Source organism: Taudactylus pleione, unplaced genomic scaffold, assembly GCF_031769625.1.
Source record: "Taudactylus pleione unplaced genomic scaffold, aTauple2 ptg000309l, whole genome shotgun sequence".
In the NCBI taxonomy this organism is placed as follows: Eukaryota; Metazoa; Chordata; class Amphibia; order Anura; family Myobatrachidae; genus Taudactylus; species Taudactylus pleione.
The window spans coordinates 10,896,657-10,924,178 of record NW_028284710.1 but is presented as its reverse complement, the minus strand read 5'-3'; the positions used below and the strand labels follow the sequence as shown (position 1 = coordinate 10,924,178).

The following is a 27,522-nucleotide window of genomic DNA, read 5'->3' as shown; positions in this document are numbered from 1 at the left end:
ATCAGAGTGCCCCTGTTAACACTACAACACCGGACACAGCAGCTCACCTGGGCTTGTGACATCGCTAATTGGACCCTGGAGGACTGGCAACATGTGGCGTGGTCCAATGAGTCACGGTTCCAGTTGTTTCAGGCTAATGGTAGGGTTCAGGTGTTGTGCACGCCCCATGAGGCCACTGACCCCAGTTGTCAACAAGGCACCATACAGGCTGGTGGTAGTTCCATAATGGTGTGGGGTGTGTTCATGTGGCATGGGTTGGATCTGCTGGGCCGTCTAAACAGATCATTGACTGGTAACCACTATGTTGCATTGTTTGATGACCATTTGCAGCCCTTCGTGGACTTCATGTACCCCCACAATGCTGGAATATTCCAGGAGGATGATGCACCATGTCATCGGTCCCAACTACTGCACAACCTGCACCCAAAGTATCTCTGGGAATATGGTGCCGCGGAGCAGGAGATACCCGCTTGCCAGCACAAGGTAAGATGCGGAACTTGGGAGAGGCACTGCTCAGAGTAAGGGGGTCGCTGCACCCTGGCCTCTTTAGGCATTAATATGCCCCTGGCTTAACCTGCACTAAAAATACACACCATGCACAGTTTTTACTATTGAAAAATTTCAGAAACATCCATTATTACTATCGTTCAAAAGTTTGAGGTCACCCAGACATTTCGTGTTTTACATGAAAACTGACTTTTATTTATCAAATGAGTTGCAAAATGAATAGAACATATCGTCAAGACATTGGCAAGGTTAGAAATAATTACTTTTATTTTAAATAATAATTTTGTCCTTCAAACTTTGCTTTCGCCAAAGAATGCTCCTTTTACAGCAATTACAGCATTGCAGACCTTTGGCATTCTAGCTGTTAATTTGTTGAGGTAATCTGAAGAAATTTCACCCCATGCTTCCTGAAGCACCTCCCACAAGATGGATTGGCTTGATGGGCACTTCTTGCATACCATATGGTCAACTGCTCCTACAACAGCTCAATGGGGTTGAGATCTGGTGACTGCGCTGGCCACTCCATTACAGAATACCAGCTGCCTGCTTCTTCCCTAAGTAGTTATTGCATAATTTGGAGGTGTGCTTTGGGTCATTTTCCTGCTGGAGGAGGAAATTGGCTCCAATTAACGCTGTCCACGGGGTATGGCATAGCGTTGCAAAATGGAGTGATAGCCTTCCTTATTCAAAATCCCTTTTACCTTGTACAAATCTCCCACTTTACCAGGACCAAAGCAGCCCCAGACCATTACATTACATCCACCATGCTTGACAAGATGGTGTCAGGCACTCTTCCAGCATCTTTTCACTTGTTCTGCGTCTCACGAATGTTCTTCTGTGTGATCCAAACACCTCAAACTTCGATTCATCTGTCCATAACACTTTTTTCCAATCTTCCTCTGTCCAATGTCTGTGTTCTTTTGCCCATATTAATCTTTTCCTTTTATTGGCCAGTCTCAGATATGGCTTTTTCTTTGCCACTCTGCCTAGAAGGCCAGCATCCCGAAGTTGCCTCTTCACTGTAGACATTGACACTGGCGTTTTGTGGGTACCATTTAATGAAGCTGCCAGGGCAGGACTTGTGAGGCATCTATTTCTCAAACTAGAGACTCTAATGTCCGGGTCCTTCTGTTCGGGGACTGGAATGAGTGGGTTAAATCCAAACACTGTGAAAGCAGACTGCACGTAGTCATGACCAACGCCGTGAAAGGACGTGTGGACAAACTGCAGCGAGGGCCTCCCACTATCTACTCTGGTAAGAGGCTATTTGTGCTGTTCCCTGAAGGGTTCCAGACTATAGATATACAGTCATTAGTTAGACAATGTCTAGATAGACACCAGATGTTAGACAGTTAATAGTTAGACAAGGATAAAAGTTCGACACAGACAAAAGTCAGACACACTAAAGTTAGACATGTACAAAGTTCGACAGGTACAAAAGGTTGACAGGGTCAAAAGTTCGACATGAAAATGATCGACACAAAAATGGTCGACACGTTTTTTATTTTTTAAGATTAGAATTAGGTTTAGTGTTAGGGTTAGGCACTTACTGGATGGTTAGGGTTAGGCACTTACCCCCCACATTAGGGTTAGGCACTTACTCAGACGGCAGGGCACTATGTGGAGGGTTAGGGTGAAGATTAGGGCTAAAAAAACAAAAATTGTCAACACATTTTTTTTTTTTCTTTTTTTATAAGGTTAGGATTAGGGTTAGGCACTTACTGGACAGTTAGGGTTAGGCACTTACTGGACGGTTAGGGTTAGACACTTACCCCCACGCTTAGGGTTACGCACTTACCCAGATGGTTAGGGTTAGGCACCAGGAGGGAGGGTTAGGCACCAAGGTTAGGGTTAGGGTGAAGATTAGGGCTAAAAAAATAAATAAAATGTTGACCATTTTTGTGTCGACCATTTTCATGTGGAACTTTTGACCCTGTCAACCTTTTGTACCTGTCGAACTTTTTACATGTCTAACTTTAGTGTGTCTGACTTTTGCCTTTGTCAAACTTTTATCCTTGTCTAACTATTAACTGTCTAACATCTGCTGTCTATCTAGACATTGTTTAACTAATTACTGTCTATCTCTTATTCCACACCCGTAATACACACCGTTGTAGAAAATGTTCAGTTTCTTGGCAACTTCTCGCATGGAACAGACTTCATTTCTAAGAACAAGAATTAACTGCCGAGTTTCACATGAAAGTTATCTTTTTCTGGCCATTTGGAGAGTATAATTGAACCCACAAATGTAATGCTCCAGATATTCAACTAGCTCAAAGGAAGGTCAGTTTTATAGCTTCTCTAACGAGGAAACCCGTTTTCAGCAGTGCTAACATAATTACACAAGGGTTTTCAAATCATCCATTTGTCTTCTAACGCGCTTAGCAAACACAATGTACCATTAGAACACAGGGCCTAATTCAGAGCCGGACGCTCTGAAAGAGCGCTCGCTCTGAATCAGGGTTTTTTTATTTTTTTTTCACCACCCACAGCTATTGCGAGCGGCCAGGTGATGGTCGCTATGGTCTCGACCATCGCGACCATCGGGGCTTGCAACGAGACCCTTGTGGTAGGGTCTCGTTCCCGCAAGCCCCAGTGAGCTTTCGGCTCTATTGGGCTGCCCCCAAACGGCAGGCGTTCCTTAGGGAACGCCTCCGTTTGGGCAGCCACCCTACCTGCCCGCCTCCAAAATGGGGCAAGCTGTCAATCAAAATCCACAGCCGCCCCGCTTTGGTGCGAGACCCGTAGCAACAGAGCGCCCGTCGCTAGCCGGGTCTCGCGCATGCGCACGTCGGAGCCGGATCCGGCGTGCGCATGCGCAGTGGCCAAACATCGACCCGCTCGCGAGCGGGTCTGAATCAGGCCCACTGGAGTGATGGTTGCTGGAAATGGGCCTCTATACACCTATGTAGATATTCCTTTAAAAACCAGATGTTTGCAGCTAGTATAGTCATTTACCACATTAACAATGTATAGAGTTTATTTCTGATCAATTTAATGTTATCTTCATTGAAAAAACAGTGCTTTTCTTTCAAAAATAAGGAAATTTCTAAGTGACCACAAACTTTTGAACGGTAGTGTATATTTTTTATGAATGTTGTCAAAAGACAATTAGTAAGGAATCACTTTCTTTATTAGCATAGCTAATTTTTACTTTTATTTAAAAAGACAATTACGTCTATTATATTGCGTTTTCATTATGCCTCTAATTATGTTTAATTTATGTCATTCCGTAAACTTCCTGGTGACAGTTTTTAGGATTGAGAATCATCTTACCACTATCTACATCTACTCGCTGTCATTTGTTAATTTTACTAAATTGTTTGTTGCTGCCCTCTACACAATATGCTAACGTAGCACTTGTATTAAAAGTACATATGTTAAATATTTAAATAAATAGACTAACTACCTTCAGCTTCACAAATACATGGCATTTTGTACTCCTTTTGTATATTCCTGTGTAAGGTACATTGAGATTTATGACAATACTATTCAATTTTCTTTTATAGTCTATGATTTATTGCTTATTGGTTGTTAAACACAATAGTGTAAAGGAGAATACACAATGGAGCAGCAGAAACATAAAAAGTGGATAACATCCAAAATAAAAATAAGACGCTCTGTGCCTGATTCAGAGATGGACAGAATTGCAGAGCGGCACAGAGCAGCTTTGCAATTCCGTCCCTCTGAAATGCAGATGCAGCAGGAGGTGGCAGACACCTCCTTGCTCCATTTGCGATCCCAGAGATCACCATCGTGACCAATGGCTGTGATGGTTGCTCCTTTGGCCAGGCTATAGGAGCTGAAGCTTTCCGCAGCCTGGCCGGGTCTCGGTCACTTGAGAGGCCAGGAATCTGCGTCCGCCAACACAGACCCTGGATTTGTCCCACCCGGAAACCGGGGACGACACACACCCAATTCCGGGAATGGTGACCAGCCACGCCCCGCTCCTCCCCGCAAACACCGCAGCATGTAAATCATGATACGGCTTGGGTAGGGCTGCGAGCGTGATGCTGATGCACAGACCTGGATAATGGGAGATGTACGCTAACCATCGCCTTAGCGTACATTGCTGAATCAGGCCCTCTCTTCCCTTAGAGACAAACTAGCACTTTTAATGTTCTTAGAATTACTGTAGGGGATACATTATTCCAACATTTCATTGGTTTGCGGTAAAAATCTTTCTATGAAATAAAATAATTTCTAAGTATTCATTCCACAGGAAAATGCTTAAGTCCTACATAACAAATCTGAAAATGTTACCTTTATTGCCTCTACTGTGTCATATTTATCCAGTTTGCTGATGTGGTTAGTAATGCTGGTATTGAGTGGGGCTGATGACACAGGATGAATCATTGTTGCATCATGAGATTGCTGCTGGTACCGCTGACAGTATGTATACACAAGCAAGGTAAGAAGGCATCCAAGAAAAGAACTACTTAGCCCCACTGCAACCATATGGAACATGTTGAACTCTGTAAAAGAGTAAGAATATCTTATGTACAATACATCCAATGTACTCGGCACTCACAAGTAAAGGGTGATTAAACCATGAATATTTTTATTAGCCACAATTAGTGACAGGACTATAATAATGCTAGCTGTTAGTTAAAGATAGGAGTAAAACACTTCTTATTGTTATGACAATATGACTGGATAGCTTCTATTAGATAAGACATTGAGGTAACAGTAAGGCCATTATAAATGCATTTTAGCCAAACGTGCTAAGAATCTCATTTATAATCCATGTGATTTGTAGAGTTTATCATACGTGTTGACTATCAGCATTCTTAGTGCATCCGCATTTCTTTTCCTGCATGACTTAATTGAAGCTTATGAATACAGAGTTTCTATGCCATTCCAATCACTGGCAGGAACTGGGTTCATTATGTTAAAGCCCACAGCCAACAAGAGGAGGGGATGGAGGTGTCGTTACCACCCACTTTGATTGGCAGTAGAGCGAATCAAGCGTCCATGCTCCTCAGTGGACCTGTTCCACCAGGTAACTGACCCTCTAATGGAGTAATAATGTGTAATTTGAGTGCACAGTTTGAAAACTGACCCCTTGAGGAGGGCCTGGGCCCTCAGACACTGGGGCCTATTGCTGATTTCCACTGTACTTCTGTGGCTAGTCCGATGTGGATTATATACAGTGATCAAAGTAAAATTGTAGAAGTGGCAGAATGGTCAATGTAACTGAATGGCCAGGGTAGATCTAGACCCCAAAGCTGTAGAAAATGTGATAGATGGTCAAACAGTGGACACACAGGCACACACATACTGGACAGAGACAGAGTATAACATCCAGTATACAGAAACCTGTCTCTGGGCCTCATTCATTACCGATCGCATGTGCACAAAACCAACCACTGCGATCGGTACTGCGATCGCAGTGACAAAGCAGACCCATCGCAGAGTGATTGACAAGAAGTGCCGTTTATGGGAGGTGACGGGGGGGGGGGGGAAATGCAGGCGTGCCAGTGTGTTTGAATGCCGTTGCATGGGCGTGCGTAAATTATCCACTGTGATGCCTTACACAGCCTGAGCACTCACAGCGTATGCTGAAGACAGAGCTTTTGCAAGTGTGCGTGAGGCTGTGATGGTACTCGATTGTACCGCTGGTTTCACAGTCTTGCTAAACATTATGGATGTGTGTAAGGTAAAGTGGTGTCCTTACGTTATGCTGCGACGGCATAGCGATCGCAATGGATTAGCATACTGTCGCAGTGAGACTGCGTGCGTGATCACTATTGCAATTGCAGTTGCGATCGGTTGTGAAATAGGCCCTCTATCCCAAGTACCTGAATACAGAAAATTAATAAAACATGCTATGGGGAAGTTCCTAAATAAAGTTTGACAGGACATCAGTCAGGTAACTTAACTTCCATCTTACAGTGAGTGTCTGTTACTGACTGAGGTTTACAAGCAGTCAGACATTCTTCAGGATAACAAAATGCACTGAGGTATGCAATATGGGGCTGTGGTTTCTGCATTAGACAAATTAATTTGTCAATAATGCCCCTTTTTCACAAAAAAACCCAGGCAACCCAGGATTTAAGCCTTGGTTTCAACCAGGGTTATTCCCGGGTTGGCCCCATTTACACTGAGCCCAGGTCTGCCCTGCAAAACCTATAGATGTCATAAAAATGGCCTTTTGCAGGGTCACAAAAATAAGATCATAAAAGGGTGAATGAGGACTACTCACTGCAGCTCCAATCAGAGTCTTTTGTGGTGACCCTTGGTCGGATCGTTTATACCGCAGCATTACCCTGGTCATTCCCATGTCCAACCCTGGTCGCTACCTGGGTTGGATTCCGAGGTCACTTGACCCAGGTTATTTTTTGGGGGACCCTTTTTCACTGAGCCACAACCCAGGTTGACCTGGTATTATCTCAGTTTATTGCGGAAGTGGAAAAAGGGTATAAATCACTATGTTGTGAGTTAGAGAGAAGTGCCATCAAAAATCAAAAAAGTGTATTATTTTAATATAGCTTATATTTTAAGAATATGATATAGTGTTTTCGGGGGGGTTATAATCTGCCTCATGGTATGGTTTCTATTCTGTTTGGTAACAAAAAAAAAAAAAAAATTTAAATGATGTTATGCTGTACAATTTGGTAGGCTAAAGAAAAAGTAAACTCAAATTCTGTCAAATGAATATATCTGCACTCATGGCTCTGCAATTTGTTACATTTTCAAGCACCACTACGATGCTTACATTTGAAGATTATTAAATGTTTCTGAATTACAGAGTAGAGAGAGATTTAGGGGCCTATGGACCTGATTCAGCTTCAGACGGAATTACAAAGCTGCTCGCAAGCAGCTTTTCAATTCCGCCTGTGCAACCCGCCCCCGATTCGGTGAAACAGTCTGCTGCCAGTCTCCGTGCAGGATCACAGACCCGTTCTGCACATGCGCAGAACGGGTCATGCGCCTGCGCAGATTCCTGATCATCGGGAATCTGCGTTCAGCAGTGCCACTACTGAATAAGGCCCAATGTATTAATAATCGCTGCACTGCCACAATTATTAATGATCCAAATCGCAGGGGATATTTTTATTTTAAATGAAAACATCCCCAGATTGTACAAAGGGGCACTCGCAGGGACAGAGGTTGCGGTACCCATTGTCCCTGCAAGTTATATCCTTGGCATTATGTAGAAGTCTATCAGAGTTTTAACTTCCGCCAGCTGGCCGGAGGCTGCAGGAGAGAGAGCAGAAGATCTCTCTCCTACTTGTTAGCCTCCATAGGCTTAAAGCAGTTTACACCATTTGAAGATGGTGTAAACTACAGTACAAAGGCCAAACTCCAAAAAGCTTAGCTTTTTGGAGTTTGGTACATTGGGATCAGATTGTAGTCCCCATTGAAAAGAATGAGGACGGCGATCAGCCCTAATTAGCACTTTGCCAGAGATTTCTGTGAAATTCCCTGCATTGTGTCATTAGTACATATACATAAAATTATGCAGAAACTGCAGTTTCTGCATAATTTTAAGAAAAAAAGCTTGATACTGTACATAGGCCCCATAGTGTTTTGTTAATAAAATTATGAAACAAAAAAATACCTCCACATTTGTTCTCTTCGATGCTCCTGGATCTTGAAACTGATAATTCTGTAAAATATCAATTACAAAGATTGAAGTTTTGATACATATACAAATTCCTTCCAAGGTATTAGTTGCTTTTCCTGTGAAAGTCTCATGATTAAACGGTAAGGGCTAAATTTAAATGTAATGATTTTCAAAATTGTAGCATTGTCAGTGTTTTGTTTATTTTTTTTGGGGGGGGGGGGGGTGGGGGGGGGTAATTTGTACCTCAATACAAACACACCTGGCTTTATACTGAATATAATTGTCTTTTAAATCCAGAACTCAAAATGCTGCAGGCGTAGCAGCTTTGATAAGCGCTGCATAATAAACTTAGCCCTAAGAGTCATCTACTCTTTTCCCTATAGATTGTAAGCTTGCAAGCAGGGCCCTCTTACCTCCATGTCTGTCTGTTATTACCCTGTTTTGTTCTATCAATGTTTCCAATTGTAAAGCGCAACGGAATATGCTGCGCTATATAAGAAACTGTTAATAATAATACTCTTCTTCCTCCTCCTCTTCCTCCTTCTCCAGAACAGCATACACAATGGTCAGTTCATAAAGCCCTCCATAAATGTCAGAACAGTAAACACCTCTGGAGGACAGAAGAGACATCACCTCCCTCCCTGTGTAACTCATTTCCTGTCTCTTAATCCTCCTTTCATTTCTAAACTGGTGGTAGATCAAACTGGCTGCCTGAGGACGCAAGTAACAAAAAATATTTACAGGTGCTGATACAGTATCTCCAGCATTTACAGTAGCTCATGGTAAATAGCAGTGACACAAAAATAATTACAAACAAGTATTATTTTTGAAATGTTGCAGGCCAAAGACAGAGCAATTTTACAAAGTTGTTAATAGACTGTAAAAGCAACAAGTAACCAGCAGCAGCATTTCTGGTAACCAAATCAGGATTGCTTGTGTGACTTTGAGCTTTTATTGCTATACTGTCCTGATTTGGTAGTACTTGTAACAGCCTCCGGGCAAGTTTAATAAACTACAAACAGCTTTTATGAGTTTGTGAAAGATCATTACCAAATTCATTAGGAAAGAGCTATTCTTACAGTAATGAATAAGTATGTTAGGCACCAGCCAATGTGCAAAAAAAAAAAAAAATTCTTAAGTAAAGTAAAATAAAATCAACTGTATAAAGTTAAGATGCTGTATTCATTACTGACTAATTGCTTTAGTCCTTTGTTTGTTTTTTATGTCTGGGCACTGTATACACAAATGTTGGATACACAACTAGGTGACTTGCCACCAACCCAGAGGTCCGCAATCCGAGAGGCCAATTTGTAAGCCAATACACACTTACCAATCGCCCACAAGATATGTCTGCTCTGAAATTATAACTGGGCGGGCATTTAAATATGCCTGCCCAGTTGAGACGTCAGTGTCAGGGGGTCCCTGCTGCAAGTGTACTGGCCGTCGGCTTGATGCCCGTACACGCAGCCAGATGTGACACTATATCTGCAAGATATATCGATATCGGCTGTGCTACAGGGCCGATGTGATATGTCTGTGAACGACGTTGTTCACAGACATATCTTTTGTACACACTTACAGATGCAGTATGTGATATGTCGTTCGTCGGCTGATTGAATGATATATTGCATAGTGTGTACCCAACAAAAGACAAATTGTTAATGTTTGTAAATAATCATCATGGTGTGCTATGCTGAATATACTAGTTGTTGCTGTCAGGAATCTCACTGTAACAGGCCCTGACTAGTATAATCCCTGGTACCTTAACTTCTGCCGAATCACCTACATAAATCTCCTACAGTATGTGTTGTGGGCTTCATCATATGAACATTTAGGCCACATCATATCACATTACTTTATTACAAATAAGATAGAGGCAGTTCATCAGAAAATTGACAGTTTATTGAGCGCTTGTTCCTTAAACAAGTGCTTCTGATTATTCTATTGGTTTATCTATGACCTTAGCTTCCTTTGATTTATCTTGTGGTTATCAATCCCTGGTATTGATTTTCTCTCTGGCTCTTAACCAATCGCTACATTCTTGACTATTTTTCTGTCTAACCCACTAACTATCCACACTAGAATCTGCCTCTGCTTTCACTGGTACTTTAATGATTTCTTCAATATTGAATCAAGAATAGTGTTGGAATCCACCTTCCAGTGTTGCTGTTTTTGGTCTAATATGGATTCTGCAGGAGCTACTGCGCCTAAACCATCCAAGATATCTCATGAAGAAGATTCAGGAAAAGTTAGATAATTTAGAGGCCACTAATTCAGGCCAGTTCCTGCTGATCCTTACTGGTAGTGTCAGTGGGTCACCGTTCCCCTGTTCATGTTTCACTGGAGCCACAACCCCAAATGGCTATGCCTGAGAAACCTAGTGGGGAGTGTGGTCATTTCCACCAATTTGTAGCCCAATTCCAGTTATTATTATTAATAATGAACACACAAATTACTCTACTAATCATCTGAAAGTGAAGATATTGCTCACACTCAATAAAAAAAAAAGATGCTCTGACTTGTTCAAACTAGAAGGAGAGGATCTAATTCTTATTTTGATGTCTTGCAGCAGTACATGATGACTCCACCACTGTTAAAGTTTGCAATCCCCAGTTACCGTATCAAAGATACTATTCATCCTTCTCTTTCCAAGTAAGGGCCAAATTTGATAAGTCCTTTACCAAATGACATAGGATTTCCATCAAGCATAAGGCCTCTCCATTTGCCCTACAGGCCTTCAATTGGTCCTGTATTGCTAACAGACCAGCCACCACTGAGAATCGGCAACTACAAGTTATCACTAACCCTAATCGCAAGCAGCACCTTGTGGTCAACTAGGTCCATTTGACTGCAACCTCAGAATCAAGTGGGAAAAGGAAACAATGGACCTCATTCAGAGCCGCTCGCAAAATGCGAGCGCTCGCTCTGAATGAGGGCGGCCGCATCTAAAAAATTATCCAGCCTCCTGGCCGCTCGCTAGGCTGTGGGTTACCACCCACAGCCTTCACGAGCGGCCAGGATGATGGTCGCGATGGTCAAGACCATTGTGACCATCGGGGCTTGTGACGAGACCCTTGTGGTAGGATCTCGTCTGCCGCAAGCCCCAGAGAGCTTTCGGCTCTAATAGAGCCGGAAGCTCTCCGACTGACATCACTGGTGATGTCAGTGGGGCCGCCCACAAACTGCAAGCGTTCGATTGGGAAAACTCAGTTTGTGAAACCACCCCCCAGCAACGCCTACAAAACAGGGTGAGCTGTCAATCAACATGGACAGCCGCCCCTTTTGTAGTGAGCCCCGGAGCGAGAGAATTTCCCTCTCGCTCCGGGGCTTGCGCACGCGCAGTGCAGCCGCTGCGCGTGCGCACAGCCAAACATCGACCCACTTGCGAGCACTCAGGCACTTGCGGGCGGGTCTGAATGAGACCCAATGACATTTCCATCAAAGAGGTATTGGGCCTGGTACAGAGTTAACGTAAAAGCCTCATAGTAAATAGGTATCATATTGGATTCTGTATTGAAGGGATTTTACATTTGTATGTCCTATAAAGATATACACTTGCATTGCTCTGCCAAATACAGTACATTATTATATTTATTATTTCACCATAAAGCCTTCAAATGATCATACCTGGTATAAAATTTGCATTTGAAATACAACTTCTTGTTTCTGTGCTGTTTCCAAAACACTGGTTGCCAAATTGTAATTGTACGTTACATTGACGTAGACGGAACTGTGTGCCCGATGAATTACATTCAGACCAATCAGACCAGTTAGACCAACTGTCTAAAAGAGCCAATGAGAAGAATACAAATATACATTTATTTTGAAATAAATATTTAGCTCCACAACATTTTAAAAAAACTGATATTTTTTTCAAACTGCATAAAAATCATGCTGCCTTTAGTCTACATATCACATTGAATTATTTTTTTTAACACTGTACTGAAAAATACTTTTGCATTTGTTTTATTGGTAATGTCGAACTAATGACTATATCCCTATTGTTCATTGATAAGAAAATCTATGTACTGAATATCATTAATTTTACACATGTGGGGTGCACGTAATTTTTTATAAAAATGTTTACTGTTTACTTTTAAACACAGAAACCTGCATGGATCTCACTGATCAGTGAAGGCTTCTGTATAACTTGGACCTTTTAATCCTAGTTGCAGAAAACTCGCTCGGATAGCCTTGAACTCACAAGTTTGCAGGCTATTACATTTGGCGAGTTTTGAAACAAACTCGAACCTTTAAAAGTGCAAAAAGGTCCAAGTTTATCTCACACAAAAAACTCGGACCCTATTACATCTTGCCCCATAAGTGCTATATCACTCTTTATTTGAGCAGCATACCTGGACAAGGCTGTGTATTACAAAGTGCCTCTTCAGTGTGTAGACCAAGGCATATATCTCCTCCGAAAGATGGAGTTGGATTGGAACAAGACCGAGTTTTCATATAGTGTCCACCTCCACATGTTGTTGAACACTTGGACCAAGAAGACCAACAAGACCATCCTCCATCCACTATACAAACAATAGGCAGTTAATATATACTCTTTATAATCATTTAATGTACAGTATTACGGGGTCGGCTTAGTTTCTTTGAAAGCTGAAATAAAAGCCATATTCTGATGTAGTACACATTAACATGACACCAGACATGCCACATTGCTACTGCAGTAATGGGCTGTTGCACTTTATGGAAACACATGGCATTGTGTTGTAATAATAATAATAATAATAATAATAATAATGTTTTACATGCTATACAGCTTTTTAGAACCAGATGGCTTGAATAGCCATTGATATCAGCAGTAATTCTAGCCTGCATAGGTTACCATTACTGCACGGCAACAAAAAAACATGAAATCAGTATCGAGCCACAGTGCTTTTTTTCTGGTGGTACTCAATGTGTACACAGTACCTGCACCTATTTTGTGACATCATTTTTCATTCTAATAACTAGTCCCAGAAACAGAAAAAAAATCAGTGAAACCATTTCAGAAATAAATACCATAAACATCTGAACAGGGGCATAACTAGGTATTTGAAGGCCCCATAGCAAAAGTTTGTAAGGGCCCCTATATACCACCCAATGGAGAAAAATGTATATAACACATGTAACCTTGACAAGGAAAGATAGGCCGCCCTCAGGTCTGGACCCTATAGCAGCTGCACCCCTTGCACCTATGGTGCATCTGAAGGCACCGGTCACACATCCTTAGTTACGGTCCTGTAAACACACACCAGCTTTCAAAGGTCTTTTATTTAAATAAATATGCTAAGCCCTGATTAAGTGTCTAATTAAACATCTAAGGGAAAATTTACTATAGTGTGATTACCCAACACTACATGATTTTTAGCATATTTATGTGCAAATTGTAAACCATGCAGTTTTAATATAGACAAAAGTAGTCTAATATAGACAAAAGTGCACATCAAGCGATATTATTTAAAACCGCCAAAATGAATCCGCTATCCCGATTTTTATACATAGGAAGTATACAAATTATGCAGTGAATTAATGTGTAGTTTGCAAAAATGCATGCCAGACCACCTGAAAAAGGATGATTGCTAGATGTGGCTCTGATCAATTTTTTAATTATTTTTACTGTTTGAGCTAACTTGTCTGTCAGAAAGGTGTCATAAAAATGCTGAATATAATGTGTATTTAAGAACATCTTGCATTCTCTATAAGTATAGGTAGGTGTAGTGAAATTACAGTGTGTATATATTAGAGATGTGCGGTTCAGTTTTTCTGAAAACCGAACACACCCGAACTTTGGGGTTCCGAGTCGAATTAAGGCCCGGCTCAAATTACTTTTGGACTTTTGATTAGAACCGGGTCTGTTGTAAGTTCAGAAATCGGATTTAAAAAACGAATATCGAGTTGTGGATTGCATGTAAGCATGTTCAAATTACAAGATTTTTGCTGTTTTTATAAATTTTAAAGAAATCTTTTCTAATTAATTGAGCAATTAAAATGGCGCTAAATGCTGGTGTTATCAGCTTACCACACACAGCAGTGATACTTCTGAAGAAACCATCATGTAGAAAGATGTCAAGACAATTGGTATGCACTGCCCGCCTTCTGACCTTATTCTGATCAGAACTCACTCCAGAGCAAATATGTATCATACGACTCAAGCTGCTCAAATTGGCAAAAATGGCTTTTAGCTAACAGCCAGCTAGCCAGTGCCTGAACCTAACACCCCCCTAGTGCCTAAACCTAATCTCCCCCTCCCCGCACCCTAAACCTAACCCTCCCCCCTAGTGCATAACTCTAACCCTCCCCCCAACCCCGCTTTGGGGTGCCAGCGGTCCCCTGTGCCTGGATAATGAACATATCCTGGGGCTCAGTATTCCGGGGCTGCTCCCTAGAGTTAAATAAAAAATATCAAGAAACTACAGAAAAGGAGACTTTTTGTTCGGGACACTCTTTCTGATTATTTTGAATTAGATTGTGGTTTATTAAAACTTCATATTTATTATATGATTATTAAAATATATATATATTTTTTTGCTTTGATGTGAACAAGCTTTCCAGGGTGAAACATTCATCATCACCTGTGATGTGATGCCAGTCCTGATGGCACAAGTGGACTAGGCTACTAAGCCCCCTCTCTTAGAACCTTCCGATCACCCGGTCTGGCACTATGACTCTGGACGCTCTCACATCGACGATCGCAGCTCCATGCTCTGCAATGTCTGCAATGAGCACAGAGCTGTGAATACGCGTCCATCTCACTTTTTTCTACTCTAGTAGCCCTTTCTGTTCTCTCATCAGCTATCCTCTGCATGCATGATGGCGTGACAGCAGAAGCAGGGGAAACTGGCAGACTGGACTATATTTTCCCTTCTATCCTCCTAGCCTGCCCATGCCACTAGTCAGTGACAATTCTGTGTTTTACCTTGATTGTATAGTTTCATGGATTTATAACTGTTTGGATACTTTTTAATTAATTTGCACATTTAGGGGTAAATACTGTATACTAAAGTGAGAGTTTTTAAAAGTGGAAATGTTGCCAATAGCAACCAAGATTCTAGCTATTATCTTCTAGAAGGTGCTAGTTAAATGTTAAGTAGAATCTGATTGGTTGATATGGGCAACATCTCCACTTCTAAAAATTTTAGTAAATATACACCTAATAGTGTGACATACAGAAGAACTGTATGGCTTTCTAGTGACCTTATGCTATATTTGTTCTAACCTATGCTCGTACTGTACACTGGATTACTATTTATGCTCTCTGTGTCAGATGAAACCATTGACTTGATTGACTAACCTCCAGCACAATTTTGTGTTCTGATTTCCACAACCATGTTTACAAAGAACTTAATTAGGTTTGAACTTATATTTTCCGGTATCTGAATCTTTTGCTAACGGCTTTGTTTTTATCAGATGCCAGGAATATCTAATATATGATTATACTGAAAACCTTTGCACCTAGCAGGCTTTGGTACCAGTAATTGTCTGTTATAAAAATGCAGCAAATGATTGCAGACATCTTTATTGTTTCATACAGGGCATTATGCAGATCTTCTATTTTAACTGCTATTACTTTCTCCTAATATGAGTCACACTGAACAAAGGAAACATATGTATCATATTGTAGTAAATTGTTATACCTTGGACATATGTATTGGATAAAAGAGATACCTTTGTAGAGACAACCGAGTTACATTTACTGCAAAATATTATATACTGTCACTGATATTAATCTGTATAGAAGATTTGAGTATAATGGTGCTTGATACAACAGAACACAAATGGAATGTACTTCTCTTCGAATATGGTTCTGTGTTTATAATCGGGTCACGTTTAATATATGGAAAAAAAAACACAAATACCAATCGTGTAATCCTGATACAAACATAAATAGGCCAATGTTTATATACAATATCCTTCCAAGATGTCAGTAACCTTCATCCACCAACGTGACTGTTGTTAAAATTATTGGGGTGGTCCCCCACACAATAAAATCACGCTTATGAGCTGAGTAGTTAGCATGTAAGTAAAATGCTTGTGTGTGCCTCCCAGGGTACTTGGGTCCATGTGCATTCACTCTTTCTTAAACACCACCAAATGGTGATTATGTGACAGGGGTTGCCCCCAAACCATTACACTCACATATTCAGGATGAATTTTAAGCATGTAGTGGGTAATAGTATAAGACCAAAAGCAGAAGAATCCTACTGGGATAGAAGCGTGTCAAGCAGTGGGTGTTATAAAAGGATATATACTGCAGACCATCTCTTCCTTTTGATTTGGGCATCATCAACCCTAGTTTTTTTATAACTTTTTGTTGGAATGCCAGCTAAACCTAAAAGTGGGGTGCAAAAGCGTAAGGAAATGAAGGAAGAATTAGAATATATATCCAACTACAGTACCTAAAATAAGCAGTTTTTTTTCCAACATGTTGAAATCCATGATTGTGACAGCAACCCAAAAAGTTGAATTTACAGAAATACTACGAGGTAACGCAGCAAGTACAAGTTTTGAAGTAAGTAAAGAGTGTGAAAATCAGGATGATAGTGCAAAGTTAATAGGAGTGATGTACAGGATGTCTATAATTAAAGTTCCTATTCCAAGCAGTCTACTACTTATGTAGTAGAATGTTGCCAATTTTTTTAGTACTTCTTAATGAGGTCATGGGAAGAAAATTAGTCTTAAAAATTACCACCAGGCAGGGCTGCCATAAAAAATTGTGGGGTCCGGTACTGACAAAATAGGCAGCCCCCCCCCCCTACCCGGGGTATGGGGCAGAGGTGGGCGGAGCTGTGGATGTGGATGAATCTACTTCGGGGGTGAGGGGCTGGACCTATTGGGGGCACAGATTATTTGTTCGTAAGTACGGTTATATTACTTGCTGTGCTGACATTTCTATTTGCATGTTTTTAAATTAATATATCTAAGCACAAGATGTTTTGTATATACAGTATATATTTATATATATATATATATATATATATATATAAAAAATATCATACAAACTCGGCACTCACATGCTTTTCAAACTGCAACTCCTTTGAACATAAACGACAGGCTCAATCCACGGCACTCGACCATCTGGGGTGCCCTTGGTATGTGACCACACCATCTACGTAAAAAATATCATACAAACTCGGCACTCACATGCTTTTCAAACTGCAACTCCTTTGAACATAGGGAATGTTGGTTCCAAAATATTGCAATAATTTGTTAAGCTGGCCACCGCTTCACGGTCATTCCCATCTGGCCAGTCCCTACACTGATTCTCAGATAAATGAACTTGATCTGCCATCTGCCACCCTGTTTTTCAAATGTAAGACAAACTTTTTTCTTTTTCCAGGTGCTTATTAACTGATAGCCCTGGGTGTGGTCCTGTCTCTTTAAGGCAGGACCCAGTTTTCTGTTTAAAATGTATGCAAGCTTGAGGCCAAGATGGCAGATCAAGTTCATTTATCTTAGAGTGTATAAAATCAAGCACCATGCAGTCTCCATTTGCAAACATTTGTCCATATAGTGTATGTTACTGTGTTCTTCTGGCGTAAACCTGCTGCAAATGCTACTTTTTTAAAGTAAAACATATCTAATCTTACATGAGGCCCATAAAATTAATTTGCTTTTTATGTATAGAATATCGGAAGGTACTGCTGAGAAGTGCAGACTCTGGGGCCACTTATCCCACTACCTTCAGTTAATTTACAGCAATGTGTTTGCTTCAAGTCCCATTGAAACATGGAATGAGAAAACTCAACTAAAACATGTCCGTTGAGCTCTTGGATTTGGAATGCACTTTATGATATTTGTAGAACACAAAAAATCATATCAGTGTTTAATATAGTTACCTGGACATGGTAAAATATTGCATTCTTGGTATTCGACTGAGGGCCCAACACATGTGATCCCTCCAAACTTTGGTTCAGGGTTATTACAGATACGTTTTCGACTTCGAAAGCCTCTGCCACACTCATGACTACACTGAGACCATAAGGCCCAGGAAGACCATGCTCCATTAATTGTACGAGATGCGTAACGCCCAGAATGGATGAAGTCTTCAGAAAGTCCTTTTAAAAAAAGATTTCATTTAGAAACAATAACAAATTATAAATAAACAATTAAACGATTGAAGGATTATGCGTGCAATATATAAATAACTGTTGTTATCATTAATAATAATACGTTTTGCATTTGCATCAAAAATGAGATTTTGCCACATTCTGAGATCCAAACTCGGTGGGAAGATTTAAGCCAAAACCGAGACGCTCATCTTTAGTTTAAACCTTAACAGATTCATCACATGGCAACATATATTGCTAAATACAGTGTTCATGGATGCGCACAGTAGATAGTGTGCATTGAGGCCCAGACAGTAATGTTGCAAAAGCTTACATGCTCTTTTCCCAGATAAGGTCAATTGTACACAGTATATTGATAATAATTTCTGGTTGTTCTCTTATATAATACAGGTTTGGTTTTACTCTTGTAAGGTTCACAACCAAACCGCTAGCTAGCGAAGTGATATGATTTCATATATGTAGTGGCCAGGGGCGTAGAGGATGTGCTCTGGGTAGGGATGTCCATTGGTGGAGGGTCCATCGGTGATTACCATCAATGGCACCAAAAAACATCTATCGTGAACCATCAATGGTTTACACCCCTCGATGGCCACCACTGCTAGGGGCATAGTGGGCCGCAGGCCAATCAAAAACGGGGGCGGGGCTTAGTGGTCACCAGGGGGTGGGGCTAAGCTCCATCCCGTCAAGAAAAAAAAACTAGGGCTGCCGCAGACCACACACAAACTGACTACTGTTACTGTGTGTGTAACTGAAAGGTTGCGTGACTCTCGCCACAGTGATCCCGGCAGGTGAAATCAGAGTTGTTGACCTATTGCAAGCCGCCTGGATGATGAGAGTCTCACAAAGTTTTCAGTGAAGTGACACACACTGACAGTAGCAGTCCGTGTGTGTGGTGCTCTCTGCCTTTAGGTTAAACATCATTGCGGGGAGAGGGGGAACTGGCTAAGGGATAAATTAAACTGGGTGAGAGTGGTCACTACTTAAAGTATAAATGTTACTGTGGGGATGGCTCTGAATTAGACCAGGGCTGCTGCTTACAGGTTAAATGTGGCTGGAAGGGGCACTGTTCATATGAAAAATATTCCTGGAAGCACTATTGCTATAATAAATATGGTCAGGGGCACTGCTTATACTGTAGGATAAATATAATGGGGGATTGCTGAAAAATATTGCTATTATAATGTGGCTGGGAGCACTGCTTTTATAAAAAGAATTATGGCCGTGCTACTGCTTGTGTAATACATATGGGTGGGGTGCTACTGGTATAATGCATTTGGCAGTGCATTACAGTTCATTAATATATATGACTGGAAATACTGCTCATATGATAACTATCCACTCCATATGTTCCTTATGTACCATACATGCTGGCCATGCCCATCTTATCAAAATTTTGTATGATGGGGTGCTGTAGCGTAGGCATGCTCCGTGCACTATGGTAGCTGTAATTTGTCTTGTAAGTATGTTGAGAGCATACACAGACCAATACAGGTCATCATACAGTGCCCCCAGTAGTGCCCCTTATACAATTCCCCTTATACAGTGACCCAGTAGTGCCTCTTATGCAGTCCCCCCAGTAGTGCCCCTTACATATATAACACACACAACACAAAACACAATACATACCCGTATCCCCGCTCCTGCACCCGCCGCTGTCTGCTAGTCCCGCTCAGCACTATGGTACAGACATCATGAGTCATGACGTCTCTCCCTTCACCCACTGTGGGAGCCGGAAGGCGGAGCTCATAAGTGAGCTCCAGCCCGGCACTGTCCCTGGGTGCTGCAGCTAATGAGAGTCTGTCTGACTCTCATTGGCTGCTAAAACAAACACACTGCCGCAGGGTAATACACTCACTGTCAGTGAGTGTACTACCTGGCACCAGCGGCGGTGTGTTTGTTTTACTGTGTGGTGTGGACCGCACTCAGTGCAGTTCACACTACACACTGAAACCACTGACAGTGCCGACCCCCCCTAGTTATGCCCCTGGAAGCAAGTCAATGAAAAAAACAGTCCCTGGTGGGCATCCCTGGCAATCCCACACGTGTGTATAATTTATGTTAGAAGAAAACTTCCCTTAGGGACTGTGTTGTCCAACAAGTCACATTATTATGGAAAATCCAAATTAGTTTTGTATATCCACAATAATCACACCGATAATCTCTTTTTTTATTTCAACCATTGTATTTCCACAAGGTTGTTACCCAAAAAAAGAGAAAATGGATATATTGTGCAAAACGTTCCAAATAATGAAAGTTCTTTATTCTCAACAGATAAAAACGTGCATGCAATAAGTATAATAGCAATTGTAGCATTCCAATAAAGCATATATTTGATGGATACAGGTAAGCACCGTTTTGCCGTAAAAAACTCGCACAGCGGAGCTATTAAGCTTAATATTACTTGTCTCCAACTTACTAGTGCCATCTGAGGATAGCATTACCAGGTCAGTCATATAACTAGAGAACTGCAGGCAAAGGATCTTCTCTCCCTCCAGTAGGCTACACACTCCTCCCCTCCTTCCCCTAAATAATATGCCAGATGGCCATGCATATGCAATAAAAACACTGATTCAGAACCTGGAAGTTCATTCTTTGCTGCAGCAATAAGCAAAATCACTTCAGTGGGAGACAGTCATTGCTGGGACAGGCTCTTATCAAGGAGGTTCTGTCCAGCATGACTTTTATGGAAAATAGGTCAGAAAATTCATCTCCTTTTGCTGCAAATGGTGGCAATAATAGATGATACTTTTCAAACCTATTATGCGAATGTTAATAATGTTAATAATCCCTCAGTGGTAAACGCAGGATTTCTAAAGGGGGGTTTCCAAATGCTTGATTTTAGAGTGAGTGTGGCCAATCCCTGAAGAGGGTAGAATTAGCACTTAACCAGCTTTAATATGCGTCATACAAAGTATATTGTGTGTAATAATTCCAGCATATAGAGGACCAGAGATCACAGTAAGCCGTTAAATGCGACAGTAGGGCCATCCTACCTGAGATGAATGTTTGTTTTTTATTTTAGATGTAGGCACCATTCCAGAGCATTGGAGCAAGTCTTGGGGAGCAGCAGAAGAACCTAGCACTGCCCTGGACATATATGTACATATTGGGCTCTATTGCAGCACATCCCTAACAGTGAATGATTTCGAGATCCCCTAATTGGTGCTCAGGTTATTTATTACTGACTGATACATGTTAAATTAATAACAGGTGGTGCTAATTATTTCATTTATGATACTGTGAAGAACATGCAGCACTAGCAAAATTCTATTATATTACTATTTCTATTGTGGTCATGGTGTGGGCTGGGGAGGGGGGTTTCCAGGCAGACGGAAACCCACCCTGCGTTTGCCTATGTCCCTCATCACTTTGGCATATAGTAGCATATCAACTACAAGTGCAAAGTTCTACGCCAGGATAGAGCTAATGGTAAAGCTGCACACACACACAATGATTTTGTTACCAAAGATTTTATGAACGATTGTATGAATGATTTTCTGTCAGATTATCTGTCAGATGACTTTTTTAAACTACAAATGATGAAAATCATTCAGTTGACAAGTCTGACTGAACTACAAACTACAAACGTGAATAAGCATGAACGATAATCGATTATCATTTGACTCAGAAAGTGAACGATTTTTTCAAACGATTATCATTCAAAAAATCGTTGTGTGTGTATGCAGCTTTACTGTTATAATATATGATGCAAAAGAAAAACAAACCAAATAATTGGTAAATAATACATTTAAAGTGGTTATTTATATAATTATTTAGTTTATTTTAAGCAAAGAAACACTGCACTTCTAAATGACTTACCATGTGTTGTACAGCCACTAGTCCCATCACTTGAGCAGTATCTCATTTCTATTCTCTGTCTTCCAACTTCCAGCTGGTTGGGGTCTGGTAAATGGGCCTTACATGTATATTTAAAACGTTGCTCATAGTGACCCCCATTATCAGATATGTTAATTGGAGTCCATGGTGTCCAAGGAGTGGATCTTTTCCGTTCAGGACATGTAGCAATGTTGCATGACTGATGTTCCTGGAGCAGACAAATTAATTCTGTTTATTTTAGTACATGGGAGAAATGCACATGTTCTAAAAGGATTTCACTGATATATTAATATATGTACCATAAACCTGGACCCAAACCTGTATATGCACAATTCAAGATATTTTAAAGGATTGAGCATTGCTGGTGGCAGCCCTCTCCTGTGACAGCTTGGTAAGAAAATAAAAATGTAATTATGATCTATTTATCTTTATTATTGGATTCTATAGCCCTGAGTTGAATGCTATTGTTCCTGCAGCTGTGATTTTTGCAGCTGAGGATTTGCGAAATGATACTAATGGAACAGCCGCCGGTATTTGTACTGAGACACCCGACAGAGCGTTCGCAAGGTGTCCGCAAACACAGATAATGCAAACATCGAGTCCTTGAGTAAGTCTATAATCTCTCAGAATGGCCGCCATAACTGAGATGCAGGAGCCATGTTTTCAGCATACAGGATCGCAGATGCAGGATGTGACACCCCCTGAGATGGTCTAGTCACGCCTGCGTTTTTAGCTGACACTCCCCATTGCCTCCCCCAAACGCTTCCTGCTTGTCAATCACACTGTGAATAAAGAGTCGCAGTGTGTGACTACGGTAATGTACCGCAACACATGCGCCAGGGGCGTATTTATAATGGGTGCAGGGTGTGCGGTGCACACGGGCCCCTGTGTCCAGGGGGGCCCACACCACACACCCATACTTTTTACTACTTACCTCTCCGAAGTCCCACGTCGGCTGGAGCAGCGCTACACAAAACGCCTAGAAAATGGTCGCCACAGCCATTATTACTTAATGGATGCTTGTGCATATTGATATGCACACAAATGTCTATGTTCTACACACATGGAACCAAGAAAGGGACTGTAATGACAGTGCACGTTTCCTCACTTTTAGATTTTATTTATTACATTTAGGGGCAGATGTACTAAGCTCTGAAAAGTGATACATTGGAGAGTGATAAACTACCAACCAAACAGCTCCTGTCATTTCTCAAACACAGCCTGTAAGATGACAGTTAGGAGCTGAGTGGCTGGAAGTTTATCACTTTCCAATATAACACTTTTCAGAGCTTAGTACATCTCCTCCAAAGTATTTCAGGAGAAAAAAAGTTCTAAAGAAATTACATGGTTGAACTTAACATGGCTATAGACAGGGCTATTCATTCCCCCCAGTGCCTGTGTAACCCAGGTCCGGTGACAGGAGGTAACTAGGGGCATAGCTTTACCGGGTTTTGAGGATCTAGGGGGCCGAAGAGCCCCACCAATTAACCTAGATCTAACTGTTGCCCACCCTCCTACAGTGATCAGCAGGGTACATGCAATGGAATCCGTCCTGGGAGCCGCTGTAACTTTACTGCACTGGCTGTGGGCGATGCAATAAAGGTTTTTCGTTTATTGCGGTGCAGTGCGTGTGACATCATGGCGTCATACAGATCCTCACTGCAGAAACAGAGCGGAGGAGTCGAAGACATAGAAAAAGGTAAGTGTGGGGGCATATTTGCACAAGTCTGCATTTGTTGAGTACAATGAAAATGAATGAAAGACTGCCCCTACAATTGGTTACCTCACAGCTCACAATATTGATTTTATTCATCTAGTTAAAGGGCCAAAAGGTTGCATCCAGCTTGCTGGCTCAAAACTGATTGATATAACTATTAATAGAGTTGAGGACTGTGCAAAGATGATGGTTGGGATACCCTTGAGGATTGAAGGCATGGACCTTCATAGAGGACAAGGAAGTTGACGGCCTTACATTACATAATGACTGCTGGCAGCAGCTACAACATGTGGTTCTTGGCCTTGCTCTCCTGCCATGTGACAGCCCTCCATGTTTTCTACGGTTTTGAAGCAAGTGTCACAAGCACCAATAGTGTAGCCAAGGTGCGGTTTCAAAATTCACACACGTGCAGTCGTGCGCACACAGCAAAAAATATACAAAAGACACTATTTTTTTTTTCAGGTCCAGAACTCGGGCCCAGAGCACAGATTGGTGACGACTGGAGTTGGGCAGCACTAGGTTGCGTTGCTGTATCTTGTGTGGCTAAGCTTAACACGCACAGAAAATAAATAGACAAAAGACACAATTTTTTGGGGGGGGGGTTTCGGGTCCAGAACTTGGGCCCAGAGCACAGATAGATGACGACTGGAGTTGGGCAGCACTAGGTTGCGTTGCCGACTTGCTAGATCTTGTGCGGCTAAGCCTAAAACGCACAGACAATTATTAGAAAAAAAGACAATTGATTTTATTTTTTTTTATGCTCCAGAACTTAGACCCAGAGCACAGATTGATCACGACTGCAGTCGGGCAGCACTAGCTTGCAACTTGCGTTGCTGGCTGGATCTTGTGCGGTACTGTGGTTAAACCTAACACGCACACGCACACACACACAAATATAAAATACACTGATTGATTTTTTATTTTGACTATATATATTTTTTATTTTTTTGAGTCCAGAACTTGGGCCCAGATGGACACAGGACCAGCCCAGATGTATCTACAGTTCTGCACCAGCCCAGATGGACACATCAGACATGAAAAACACCAGCCCAGGACACAGCAGACAGCACAGACAGCTCAGATGGATCAGCAACAGGCCAGATGGACACAGCAGACAGCACAGTGACAGCTGTCACAGGCACCAGCCCAGAATGGATCAGCAGTCACCAGCCCAGGACACAGCAGACAGCACCAGCACCTCTCCCAGCCCTACACTACCCACCCTCCCTGTTTAGTCTCCACAGCCGGAGTGAAATGGTGTCCGTCGCGTGGTCCCTTATATACTACATTGATCATAGAGACAAAATCTCACGAACCGCGAGATTTCGTCTCTATGGTTTGGCCTCGATTTGAGAGATCCGAGTAAGGCGGGAACATCCGAGTCTGCTTGGATCCGACTTGGTTCTGCTAAATTCGGGTGGGTTCGGATCTCTGGAAACCGAACCCGCTCATCTCTAGTCATTACCCATGCAATTGATAGTACCATAACCTGTTACTGAACAACCCATATAACTATATGGTTTGCTTAATTGGACAACATTTATTGTATTTTAACAGTTAAGCTGGCCATACACGGTGCGATATGCACCGTGCGACGCGACAGGGGATCCGACGTCCGACATATCGGGCAGTCCTCTCACACGGTGCGATCGGGTGGCCACATGCCCAATATGACGGCTCCCCCTCCCCCACCCGCATATCGCTGCATGGGTTCGCACATTGCATCCCCAGATCGACTGAGCCTGCAGTAAGATCAGGGTATGACCCCACAGGTGCGTGCATTATCCGATATGCAACATGGTACAATATAGCAACCAAAACGTACCAATCTGTCGGATCGGCTGATTTATCGCACCGTGTATGGGCACCTTTAGAGGCAAGTACACAGGGCCGGATTAAGGGGGGGCGGGGGGCAACAGGGGAGGTCGTCCCTGGGCCCCCACACATGGAGGGGCCCCCACACAGGGTCGGTGTGACCCTGCCGGGAACACGTGTCCAGTGGAACCTGTTCCCGGATTGAGGCTCACTGCTGCAATCCGCTGCATACAGCGCAGAGCAGCTCCCGAGTCCTCTCACCGGCACCACGTGACACATTACGTCCGCGATGCCGATGAGAGGAGCAGGGAGCAGCTCGGCCGGAAGGACATGCCAGCACGCCGTCCCTCAGGTAAGTCAGCGCGGAGCAATAGTCTTTGGGGATAGGAGGGCTGTAGGCTTAGGGGGAAGGGGGGGTGCTCCGTGTGGCTTGAAGGGGCCCGCCACAATTTAGTATCCCTGGGGCCCCCACCAGCCTTAATCCGGTCCTGCAAGTACAGTACTGTAACTTTGTATCTGGAACAATTCATGTACTGTAGCAATGCAAGGGAACCAATACATTTATTTATTTTGCATGCAAGGCAAATGCATGTTAGCACTCATACTGGCACGTAAGCCTGCTGATACGTGATAAAAAGATTAGCCACAAAGTGTTTTTAGCGTTTTTTAATAATGTTTATTTTGCAGATAACGTAAAGAAAGGTGATTTTTCTCTACGCTATCTGTTTTCATACATATTGAGGTTTAATGTAAGTGTCAAACAGTGCTGGTTATAGCCCATTTGACACTTACTACCTCCTCTTACATCTCGCCCTCAGGAATTTATGCTTGCAGCAATGTCACCACTGATGTCACCATGGTACCAAATTGAAATGAGCACAGCCTGTATAAACCCCTCTCTGACAAAATATTATTTACTTCCACAGATTACTCCAGCAATCCTGTATCTTTATAATAACCTGTCCCCTGTCATTTAATCTAGCTTGGCTTCTCACCTGCTCCTTTTCTCACCCTTTTTGCCTCTATCCTGAACTACCTGATTTGAACTTGGTTTGTGACTCCTTTTGGCTTTGCGGAACTCTCTATTGGCCTGATTTAGAGTTGTACGGTATTACGCAGCTGCAGGGAAGTCGCTGTGCAATCCGTACAATGGATATGCAGCAGGAGGCGTCTGGTGTAAATAGACGCCTCCTGACTGCATCAAAGATCAAAATGCAGCATCCTAAGATGCAGCATTGGATCTTCTGCGATACCATCGGCAATCTGATTGCCCCTCGCAGTTCTGGTTCCGAGGACCTGCGGTGAGTTGCAACGCTGCAGCCTGCAAGTCAGTGTAACTGTGAGCAGTGCACTGACTGGGCAATCCATCGATTAACAGCCGGGTAGTAGGGTACACTACTTACACTGCCTGCTGTGCTGGGTGGTGGTATCACTGCTGCTGGAGTCTGGACTGGTATGATGAGTACTCGGCAGGTGCCCTGCCCTGGCTCAGCTGGCTGCTGCAAGACTGTGAGACTGTCCTGCAGCTGCTGCCAGTGGCCTGCCTGAACTCTGAGTCTGTGCTGACTCTGCTGAGTGACTGACTGGTGTTGCAGTTACCTACCTTCTAGACTCTGGAGTGGACTGGACAGTGTAGTGGACTCTGGAGGGGGGCGAGTCCTTGAATATTTTACTGTGGTGGTGCTGCTGGGCTGGCTGGGGGAGCCATGAAATGAAAGTTATTTTATTCCTGTGGTGGGTTAGGGTGGGTGGGGGGTAGTTCTGTTTTTCCTGTAGGGCTGGGAATTGATGTTTGATTTATGTTAATTTCTTTTGGTGGTGGGGTTATCTTTTTTCTGTGTATTTTATGAACTTGTTAATTTATCCCCGTGAATCATGTGTGGGGGCTGGGCTGGGGGCCCTGAAAGTTTTTTTTTTCCCGTGGGCCTGTGCTTTTGGGGCAAACTTTCAGGCCCCCCCAACACCACAGGAATAAAATAATATAGGGGCACCATGAAAGTTTTATTTTAATA

At 42.4% G+C, this 27,522-nt stretch overlaps 1 protein-coding gene across 5 annotated transcripts in view; it reads right to left on the bottom strand.

Annotated features, from left to right (window-relative positions):
* The window catches only part of SEMA5A (semaphorin 5A), a 503,265-nt gene that overhangs the window by 14,874 nt on the left and 460,869 nt on the right, over positions 1-27,522 (bottom strand). For all 5 annotated transcript variants that reach the window (XM_088442351.1, XM_088442352.1, XM_088442355.1 and 2 more), the window contains 6 exons: positions 21,961-22,186; positions 17,911-18,129; positions 12,433-12,603; positions 11,705-11,860; positions 8,072-8,119; positions 4,771-4,982 (listed from right to left, as the gene is read on the bottom strand). In XM_088442351.1, the coding sequence (XP_088298477.1) occupies positions 4,771-4,982; positions 8,072-8,119; positions 11,705-11,860; positions 12,433-12,603; positions 17,911-18,129; positions 21,961-22,186 (1,032 nt within the window). The remainder of the gene's footprint in view (positions 1-4,770; positions 4,983-8,071; positions 8,120-11,704; positions 11,861-12,432; positions 12,604-17,910; positions 18,130-21,960; positions 22,187-27,522) is intronic.